At 41.8% G+C, this 11,501-nt stretch overlaps 1 protein-coding gene across 1 annotated transcript in view; it reads right to left on the bottom strand.

Annotated features, from left to right (window-relative positions):
- Positions 1-458: 458 nt before the first annotated feature.
- alp3 (alkaline phosphatase 3) overlaps positions 459-11,501 on the bottom strand; it is a 17,024-nt gene continuing 5,981 nt past the window's right edge. The window contains exons 4-11 of the mRNA XM_019861356.1: positions 11,070-11,244; positions 9,608-9,780; positions 9,396-9,536; positions 8,765-8,834; positions 6,920-7,054; positions 5,116-5,307; positions 1,717-1,833; positions 459-1,079 (exon numbers count right to left, since the gene is read on the bottom strand). Of these exons, the coding sequence (XP_019716915.1) occupies positions 760-1,079; positions 1,717-1,833; positions 5,116-5,307; positions 6,920-7,054; positions 8,765-8,834; positions 9,396-9,536; positions 9,608-9,780; positions 11,070-11,244 (1,323 nt within the window). The 3' untranslated portion in view covers positions 459-759. The remainder of the gene's footprint in view (positions 1,080-1,716; positions 1,834-5,115; positions 5,308-6,919; positions 7,055-8,764; positions 8,835-9,395; positions 9,537-9,607; positions 9,781-11,069; positions 11,245-11,501) is intronic.

Raw genomic sequence — 11,501 nt, 5'->3', positions numbered from 1 at the left:
AATTTGGTCTTGTTCATGACAAACTTGGCTAAAAATAGGTAAGTCGAGGCAAAATTAGACTATTTTTCAGCCTATTCTTGCGTATTTTTGGTCTGCTAAAAGACCTGTGAGTCTTGATTATGAGCCAAAGATGAGAGCGGAACCCATTATATGGAGCAAAATGATGGCCTGTGGCTCTCCTCTAAATGAGAGCAAGGCAAATCGAAATCATGCTTAATAAACTCTTAACCCCAGCAGATGTCCACAATAATTACTATCATCTGTCTTCCAAAGATAAAAATAGGTGGTCTTTAAATATTTTGCAGTATTAACGGTCTGTCCGCAGCAATGTCATCCAAACAGCAGCAGCTTCAATAGCCCTTCATATACTGGATTACTTTCTTGGTCCTCCATTTTATCAAACATGCCTTTTTTTTTTTTTTTTTTAATCAAAGCCTACGAGTGGCAAGGAAATAATGCACTTTTTAAATGTCATTGAAAAACAAAGAACCCTCCCTTTGACTTGATTGATATTAAAGAAAGTGCGTCTCCATACAGAGAAGTGCATATTCCATATTTTAAAAAGTGGTAATGGTCTGGGCGGAAATAAAAAAAACAAAAAATTTTTTTCAACAAATACATTATTGGCAGTATGTTGTATATATTATATTCGGTATGGCAAAGTCAGTCCAGGACACATTACAATTGTTCATTAGTTCAATGCCCACTCCACCTTCATGACCATTCCCTTTAAATGTGGTACTTGGAGCGACATCTTTGTTACATCAGCACATTAAGGGCCAGCAGTGCTCCACTCAGGAGGCAACTGATCAATGCGGCTGAGCTTCGTGCTTCACCAGCACTGTTATTACCATGATCGAAGGTGGTGTGAACCAAAGCTGGAGTGGTTTGCCCTCGACAGTGCCTCAGGTCTTCCCCCACACAGGCGGCATAGGCCATGGCATGGGCGATGTAATTTTGTTCCTGGACGCCGTGGAAGAGGTGAGCCATGGGTCCACGGGCTAGCACGGCCACGTCCTCTCCACTGTGAGTGGCTGAGTCTGTTGGCACTGCTGACAGCTGGACGTATTCTTCAGTTTCTGCGGAAAGAAAGGTGTGACGATACAACTGTGCACAATAAGCAGAGATGCTCCAGTGGAACTGCATGAAGCAGGTCAAATTATTATTAAAACTGATAAACCAGAAACTATGGATTAGCTCCAAGGAATAAATGCATCGACAATTACACTGTTGTATGGGGAAGTTTGTTTATTTGATATTTATAAGAGTTATAAACAGAAATGTGATCAGTGCAAATTAAGAGAAAAGAGTGCCTAATGTTATTGAACCCTTTCAGGGACAGCGGTTGCTACAGTGGACAGCTTATCGTGTTATCAGGTTACAGGGGGCATGCAAGGGTTAATAAGATAAATGATTCCAAAAAATCCTCTTAAATTAAAGCTGAAGTCACAACCATTTATCTTATTTGAGATTGAAAGAGCATCAGGGATTCAAATAAAAGGCAAAGCTGTCGAAAATGAAACACAGTTCATCTGATTGCAACTGTCATTGTGGTGTGTGTGTGTGTGTGTGTGTGTACACACACACACACACACACACACACACACACACACACACACACACACACACACACACACACACACACACCTTTTCTATCCTTGAAAGAATCAGGAGGAGAGCACTGACTACATCTGTGAGGCAAGGAATGGATCTTACTTGTGTCGACATTGCGAATGTCGGGCCGTGTGCCATTGATGATTTTATGTCCAGGTCCATTTCCATACATCAGTGTGGTGTACGGCAACATATCTTTGGCCCACAATGGAGACTTCCCTGGAAAATACAAAATGACCGTCTCATGAACCGTTATTCAGCTTTTCTTATATTTGTGTCACTCTCCTCACACACACACACACACACACACACACACAAACTAATGGCCACGTCCCACCTATAAATTTACTGGCCAACCCAGTATCAACTGTAGTTGCGTCAGTTATGCTTTTCATCTCAAATGCGCAGCCAGCCAGGCAAGCCAGCCGCCCTTTATCTTCCCTTAACTCACAGGAGCTACCCCCCCCCCCCCACTGCCCCCCTTTCTCTGGCCGCTGTTGTGCGTTCCGACAGCAACTGTTCTGAAGCATATTGTATTACCTGGTAATCAGAATAAGAGTCCAGTGATCCCTGTTGGGAAATTCTTTTTGCAACAGTAATAATTACTTTTGTATTACATGAAGCAAAGATATGAGTGTTTGTTTCACATATAGCCTGCTAATCAGAATGAGACTATTGATCCCTGTTGGGAAATCATTGTTACAGAAAGGTAATGTGTCTGTCCTTGCTTTTATTTGTATATACGAGTACCTGCTTTACCCAGAAATTGTTTTGTTTACAATAAATGTTTACTTTATGCCTCTTTATATTCATTACACAATAACACATACTGGTTGTGGAACTTAAAATGTTGACTGTACTGTTATTAGTCGGTGCAAATTAGATCATTAGTAACATTTAATACAACAAAAGTGGGCATTTCCTTCAAGAGGACGTCAAGACGAAAATTTTCTTCACAATGAAATGTTTTATGGGCCTTCACTAGTCCAACATTGCATTCTGATTTATATTGCCTTTCTGGAATATGATTTAAGCAGCAAAATCCACCCCTTTTAATCCATCTCAGTGGGCGGCCATTTTGTGTTTAGATGAGTGCAGCTGCATAGAACATATTCTTTTTAAGAACATTTGCGAGGTGACTTCCCCTTTAAGTCTCTTTGATATTTTCCTACTGGCTGGTTTACGACAATTGAAGAAATGATGGCTTTCAGTTTTGGTGTGCCACTCCAAGATTCTAAGTGCCCTCCATCTAGCCACCCCTATAAAAATAAATAAATAAATTTGGAGGCGCCACTGACACCCACAGGTGAGGTCTTTGATTCGCTTGTGTACTGCCGGAGGTCTAAACCTTGCTGGGTTAAACAATTATTTTCTCCAGACAAGCCATTAGGCCGACAAGTCTCCTTGTTGATGAAGAGCTCAGGATTTCACAAGCACATTAATCATTGCTACACCACCGTGAGGAAGAGGAGGAGGTGGAGGATTAGGAGGAAGAAGAGGAGGGGTGTTAAATAGAAACAGAGCAGGAAAGCGCAAGTACAAAGAGTGCAACGCAAACAACAAGCAATATAAGCTTCAGAGGGCTGATGATGATGATGTATGACTTCATAGGATTGTAACGTGGGAAGTAGAGGAAATACTGACAGCACGAAAAATGAAGCTTACTATTTTGTTGTCACACAGCAACTCAATGCAATTCTTTACACACAAGACACAGTTTCCCTTTAGATAGACCATCTTCTCTTAGCATATTCATAGAACTGCAATAACCGATTGTTCTGTGGCATCCATCTGACTTCCAGCTTTGCTAGGTTACATTTGGTCCGCAACGTGTGCGATAAAAGAATGGCGAGGCAATGTTCATCATAGGTTGCTTGGTATGGCTTGTAGACACGGAGATTAGGTCACCGAAAATCTTGCAGGTAGTATTCTTTTCTTACCGTCTGAGACAAGATTGAGTTGGTTGTGTTTGATTAGGCCTCTTTGGCACATATAATTTGAAAGGTGACACTGAGCGCAACCGTTATATCGTGACCTTTCTACTTGCTATGGTCTTCCTTATGTATGGGAAACTTGGCACAATTGTTGAATCCGCTTAAGAAAGTAAAGTCATATATTGTCACGTGGGGTAGAAAAAGTGGATCCCCTACGTGGGTGCGGCCAAGATAGCGCAAGAACAACCAACCGATTGGATGGATTAGACCTTCTTCTGCATCTGGTAGAAAAGGCTCCACGGTCATGTAATCGGTCGTTTTGCCATGCAGTGAAGAGTTCAACTGACAATATACTGAGAGTTGGATAGTAAGCATCAAAGATCAATAGACTTGACCGGTGGAACTTTTCAGTTGGTGGGAACAGTGGTTTATTAATTTAAAAAACACAATAGCCCAAAAAACTTGAACTAATTGGCCGCCAGGTCAGGATGTAGTCCGCCTTCTGCCCAAAGTCAGCTGGGATCGGTGAGACTCTGGGCCTCATTCTCCATTAAGCTTTTTTTGTCTTTGTTTAGAGGATCTGAAGTCAAAGTCGCTACACCGATGGAAGGACCTGCCGTCTGAGTCAAATTACAAGAGCGACTGGAACTTACTTTGTATTGCTCTCTCACCTAAATAGTTCAAGTTCAAGTCAATTTTATTGTCAAATGTGCTCTATGGGCAACATCCAGCACAGATGGCATTTATTTCCTCTCAACCACAGGAGGGAGAGGAGCCACTGCGGGTGCCCGTGCCACCATCAAAAGAATTAGCATTCACTAACTTTTTACCCGCACGAAACAATCAATCCACTTTACGCAAGAACGGGTTGATGACATGATTGTTTGGAGCCGTACTTGCAAAGTAAAGGAAAAATGATTAAAAGTAAAGCGCTATCATTCACCTTTAGATGTCAAGATGTAAGATTTAAAAAAAATACAATTCTGTCTCTCGGAAAATGCGATGCTTCCATGACGGATTTTAAACCCCCGAGTAAACAAGAGAGAAGAGAGCTTTGACAGCATAGCGGGAGGTCGATAGCACAGAAGCTCCGAGAGGAGATAAACAAGTCAGGAGGGCTGATGGAGTGAGTTGAGCTGAGAGAACATCATGTTAAAGAAAGACAGCCATCAACAATGATGGCCACAGAAAAATGGAGAAAAGGGAAGAGAGACAAAGACAAATTGTGAAACTCAAATAGAAAGGCCGCTGGCTGTGTGTTGTAATTGAAGCTTGTACAAACTAGAGGAAATGTCAAGCAACTGGTGGCAGAGAGTCACTGACAGACAATGAGTGCCATCTCACTAACACACACACACACACACACACACACACACACACACACACACACACACACACACACACACACACACACACACGCACGCACACACAATTACCAAATGTCACCTTAGGTTATTGTCAGTTAAAAATGCTTGGGGGTTGTCCCTATTTCCCACACAGACAACATGATTCATCTTCAGGACTCCTTCTCATTTCTTCTCATTTACTTGCCAAGGCGAAAAATTACCCAGAATACTATGCCCTCGAAATGGGTATCCATTGAAGGTAATTGGATGTGAATGGTCGGCCATCACTATCGTGAGCGTTTCCTCCTCGTTGGTGAGTTCCAGGCCCTTGGCAATGGCGTTGTCGAACGCGACCGTCTCGTGAAGAGCCATGTACGCTCGGCCGTCGTGGTGGGCCTGGTCGATGCGGCCCCCTGAGAACAGGCAGAGTTAAAGGTCAACTTGATGCTTAAAGCAGTGTGCTCGCTGAATGGTCAAATATCACACACACACACACACACACACACACACACACACACACACACACACACACACACACACACACACACACACGCGCGCGCACACACACCCACCCACACACACACACAAAAAACCTTAAGTGTCAACAGTGAGAAAAATACTAAATAAGGCAATTATTGTTGTTCAAGGAAGGTTACATAAAATGATCTCTGTCGATGAGAAGAGTCATGATAAAACTATTTTTTCCACTATGGTGCAGTGCATTTCCTGACCTCAGAACACCACATAATGAGCACCAATTATGGCAACCATACAACAGTGACACACTTTTGTGCATTACGTGTATTTGTACTTCAACAAGACATAAATGAAAATCAAAATCCAACTTTAATTTACTTGCTAAAATACGGATGCACATCTTCTCCTTTTGACCCCTATCTGGACAGGCCAATAGTAAAAGAAGAATGAGTGAATATGTATGTTACCAAGTAAATTGAAGGTGATTTTAAAAAATGTATATTTTTATGTTCACCTGTGTCTTTTCAGAATTGACCATTTGACTCTCTTTTCTCCACTTCTCATTAGGCGGAGGAGAGCAATGGCTGAACTATATGGCTGCTTCTATTTATACATTTGTTGTGTTATTTTAAAGAAAGTGAGAAGACTGAGTAGCACCATGAAGTCCCCAGCTGCCCGTGTCAGATTAAAAGGAGAGTTGGATTAGGAGGTTTGGGGAAGTTTCCGTGAGAGGGCACACAGTCAGTCAGTGTGCGCACACACACACACACACACACACACACACACACACACACACATACAATGCACACAGACTGTCACACGTCCCAACAAATTACCGTATGTTCTGCACTATAAGGCGCACCTTCATTGAATGGCCCATTTTAAAACTGTTTTTATATATAGGGCGCACCATATAAGGCGCACAGAATAGACGCTACAGTAGTGACTGTGGTTGCATTATGCATCCACTAGATGGAGATACGCTAAAGGGAATACATTTCAATACAATACAGTTTTATTTAAATGGAGCTTTCACAACCTCTGCAGCTGTAACAAAGCACTTTATAGAACATTTAAAATACTATGTCCAAGAACTCAGAATATTGATCCCTATATAAGGCGCATCGGATTGTAAGCTTTTGAAAAAATTGAATGCTTCTCGGTGCACCTTATAGTATGGAAAATACGGTAATTGAGTTGAACGCAAGTGTATATTTGCAAGTCACTGGAACCACCCCAGGTACACGGTTATACTGTGGATTCAAGGATGTTGTGCACAAAAAAAAGAGACCTTCAATTCTTAAATGAGTGGATGTGTTGTTCATATATAAATGCAAAGCCATATTGATGTTTTAGAAAACATACATTACAGCGAGGCCCTTAGTGACCATTATAAGATCAATAGATGGATTGATCCAGCAGGTGCAAACACATGCTACTTCCTATTTTTAGCAAAGCGCCTCCTTGGGGATGACATTAGTCAAACTTTGCCTGCCTGATGAAGCGGTGGGATGAATCAGAGGGGGGACGTGGACTGCCTGTCCTCACCTTCCACTAAAAGAAAGAAGCCTTGCGGGTTTTTCCTAAGGATGCGGACTGCTTTTTCCGTGGTCTCGATGATGGATGGGTCCATGCTGGGGTCCCTCTGAGCTTCGTATCGCAGATCACCAGGTTCAAACAGAGCTGAGTGAGAAAAGAAGCAGACCAGCGGGACAATGCGGTCAATGGTGTCTGTAATTGAAGTGCAGCTAAAAATCATTCGCTCCTTCTCTGTCACCACAGGAGGACAAACGACAGACCAGCCAGCATGACTCAATTCACCCCCTTCACACTTTCTAACTTTTCAGGATGTAACTGAATAACAGCAAGTCTAAATTGAGCTATCTTGAGATCATACATCTGTGTGACCTGCCTTGGCTCTTTATATTGTATGGAGCTGTCTCCAATCTGCCAACATTGTCTGTAACAAGCTGTGAGAGGATTCAAATAATGAGACAAATATTTCTCTCAAGTGATGGTGGATTAACCGACAGAAGTCCTTGCATGTCTCGACCCTTTGTCTCGCTTTGTCTTTCTTTCCTCTTCACCGGGTTAATCCATTCCCTCGGACTGGAAGTTGTAAAACTCACATCAAAGATTAATTTGGCAAGATTGTTTTATGAACTATTAACATTCCATCCATCCATTTTCAGTGCCACTTATCCCGTTTAGTGCTGTGGGTATGTGCTGGACTGCATCAAAGCTGACTTGAGGTGACAGGCGGGCGACACCCTGAACTGGTCATCAGTCAGTCACAGGGCACATACCGTATTGGCCCGAAGACGGTGTTTTTTGCATTGAAATAAGACTGAAAAAGTGGGGGTCGTCTTATATTCGGGGTCTAGACGTTATACCCGTTCACGACGCTAGATGGCGCCAGATATAATTGAAGCGAATGCTGAACTTGACTCCCCAGGCCAAAGTGAACACCTGTCACGAAGAATAAAAATAAAAATAGCGGTAGCACGAAGAAGAAAAATAAAAAATAGCGGCAAGAAAGAAAAGAGAAGAAAATAATAGAAGAGATAACAGAAAATGGAGAAACGTAGTGACAATCTGGAGAAAAGTGGGTCGAAGATCGGCCAGGTTAACCGGCAGCTGAGGAGAAGTTATGATGTAATTTACATTTCAAAAACAAGAAGCCATTTATTTACGAATGTGATTGCACTTTAGTTCACATATTTAAATGTTCAGATATTAAGATTTGAATGAGGCAAAATAACATGCTTTTTCTGTCAAATATATAGTTATAATCATTTGTTTCAAGTGTACTGTAATTATTTTCTGTATAAAAATTAATTTGATGTTCAAAAAGTCTTTTTTCAAACTTGAGTCTTGAAAAAGAGTGGGTCGTCTTATAATCAGGGCCGTCTTATATTCGGGCCAATACGGTGCATTGACACGGAGAACCATTCACTCTGTCACTGAGTGTCACCCGAATCCTTGCTGGCTGCACCGAAGTCAGGCGTTTGTTCCCACATGCCATCAGTGACTTTGCAACTTTACTCTTGTCAAAAAAATTGCCTTTTTTTCTCAAAGTCTTAACAAAAATCCCCCAAAAATCTATCCAATAAAATTTGGCTTTCCTTCCCTTCATTGTACTTGCAAATTTCTCCATTGTGAGACAATAAAGGTTTTTCTTATCTTATCTTTTCTTAGATTTTTCTTATTATTATTGGACTTTCTTTCATTCTTAATACTTCTTTGTGGATACGTGATGTGTCTGCTTCAAATTAGGAGTTCCATACTTTTACTGAAGTTGAAAGGATTTGAAAATAATGTCTTTCGATTAAAAAAAAAAAAAAAAAAAAGTCAGAGAGTATCAAATAAAATATCACAAACATAAAAACTCACCCATGAGGTAATCTGTGGTTTCTGGGTCAACAGCATCAAAATCTGTTTTATTCCATACGTAATGGGCTACCTATGGTATTAAAACAATACACACACACACACACACACACACACACACACACACACACCCACACACACACACATGTATACATGCAGTTGTTTAAAACATAATGCACATTGTATTAACCCTTTCAGGGACAGCGGTCACTACAGTGGACTACAGTATCATGTTATCAGGTTACATGTTGTCATTAGTGGTGTATGAAAGGGTTGAAGTGAAAGTGACTCAAATTGAAAATTGCCAGAAAAATAATACCTTCATTCTCAAACATTCATTCAACAGTTAAAACAAATTAGATTGTCAATCATAGTAGATATACTTCATACATAAAATGCATTTTTTTTCCAGCTACGGCTCACATGATTGTTACTTTAGATCAGTGGTTCTTAACCTTATTAGAGGTACCAAACCCAACCAGTTCATATGCACATTCACCGAACCCTTCATTAGTGAAAAATAAAAATATGATTTTTTTTCAAGTAAATTCAAGACATAAAAAAACGCATGTATTAAAAACATGCGGTATCGATATTTCAGTATCAGTCCACACACGAGTAGGTGATGAATTACCTTGCCCGTCTTCTGGTTCAGCCATTCACTGATGAGGTTGCGTTTGTCTTGTCTTTTACCTCTGGATGAGTAGTCCTTGGGGTATTCTGGGTCCTTGGTACCCCTGGGGGTCATGTACTTTCTCCCACCACCAATGATCACCTGCAAGCATGTCCAGTCCATTAAGCAGGTTAGCATGTCACCGAATCAAATTTTTGGAATCTTCGTCTCACATCTATATCTGTGTTATTGAGCAGTTGAGATGCAATGTCAGTGCATCCGTCCCTCTTGGCAGCGGCAGGCATGTCGGCGTCGCTGTACCACTTCCTGCTGGCACTGTGGGCGTAGCTGGTGGCTGGCGTAGCATGCTGGACCCGTGTGGTTGTCACAATGCCGACAGACTTGCCTAAAAATAGTCGGTATAGTTGACTGTCTACCACTCCTATCGATGGCTTAAGCCACAAAAGTATTGCTGAATTTATGTTCGCCCAATTATGGTGGTTCCCGTTGTATGTTATCATGAAGACAGGGGATTTTTTTTAAATCACTGAATAAACAGATGAAGAGCATGATCCAAATTGCAGAACTATTATCTGCCTGCCGATTTTAACATAGCATGCGGAATACATACCAGAGAAAACAAAAACGGCCAACCTTATTAAGAAACAACTAGAAACAGCACAAAGTAACGCAGAGGTAAGCGGACATACTGTTAGTGCAACAACAAAATATGCATAACAAAAATGAGACAGTGTGTTTTTGGCGTGCTGGAAATGTGCGCCAGAACAAAGGATCTGAGTAGTGATCTAAACGCTTCATCATGCGCAGATTTGATTTACAAACAGCGGTGAATGCTTCAACATGGATCTCCTTAAAAAAAAAAATAAATACCAACAGTATTCATGAGAAGCTAAGAAGAGATGAAAATATGAAACTCATGGGAAAATCCCCAAATGAGCAGCACCACTTAAGGCGGGGAAAAAGCCACAACTTATAGTCCACATTTTTACGGTTAATGCGATTCAGCCTCTGGAGAAGTTAAAGGGACATATTACTGTTCAAGATGGCCTTTTCTTGAATGCTGAATCAGTTTTAACACAATGTTGCGGCCAGTGAGTAACCCAGCCGCTGGGGATCAGTGCCCTCCCCTGGGGGTACACTGTTCCCCGGTGCCGGTCCCAAGCCCGGAGAAATGGGGAGGGTTGCGTCAGGAAGGGCATCCGGCATAAAACTTTTGCCAAGACGGACATGCGAGTTGATAGGGCGGTTTGCAGGGACGGACGGGAATTAATGACTCGCTGTGGCGACCCCTGAAAAGGGACGTGCCGAAAGGAGAAGAAGAAGAAGTTGCGGCCAGTGAGTGTGCCTTTATGCAGGACCTGGGATTCTGCTCTGATAAATAAAACAACAAACGTTAATATTCGTAATATATTACACTAGTGCTGTGCCTGTGTGTGTGTGTGTGTGTGTGTGTGTGTGTGTGTGTGTGTGTGTGTGTGTGTGTGTGTGTGTGTGTGTGTGTGTGTCCTAAGATAAGTACGGCTGCCGACAGCATAGAAACATGATAAAAATGAAAGTGTTTTTCTGTGTAGCGCATTATCTTGCACATGTAACCCGCAAGCCCAACGTTTTTTTTTAACTTAAGCATAAATTTCAGCGCTTATACGGTAATTGTCATTTTCTTTGACTCCTCACCCGCATCTTTGGCCCACTTCAAGATGGAGGTGACTTCATTGCCCTTCTGACTCTTACAAATGCCATTTCGAGCTGCTGCACTGACGCCGATGGTGTTCAGGTTGGTTTTCACCCCACACAGATAAGCAGTGGCCGTGGCAGCACTATCTGGAATCTGGAAGTCCACACTGTAGGTCTGCACAAAGGACAAGGAGCACCTTGAATCGAACGGACGGACAGCCAATGTTTTCACCATACTGTACATTGGACAGGAAAAACTTGACGTGATCTTGGTTGAGGTGAGTTATGCTCGCGGTAGGGAGCGGGCATGGTATGCGCCGTTGTTCTGGAATGGCAAGTCGACTCGGTACCCGTCCAAACAAGAATTCAAAAACAAACTAAATCCAAAAACTTTCCAAAATGTAAGCTTTTTTTTTTTTTTTTTTTTAAATT

Source organism: Hippocampus comes, unplaced genomic scaffold, assembly GCF_001891065.2.
Source record: "Hippocampus comes isolate QL1 unplaced genomic scaffold, H_comes_QL1_v1.1 scaffold122, whole genome shotgun sequence".
Taxonomy (NCBI): domain Eukaryota; kingdom Metazoa; phylum Chordata; class Actinopteri; order Syngnathiformes; family Syngnathidae; genus Hippocampus; species Hippocampus comes.
The sequence above is the reverse complement of the archived record's forward strand: the minus strand, read 5'-3'. Positions and strand labels throughout refer to the sequence as shown.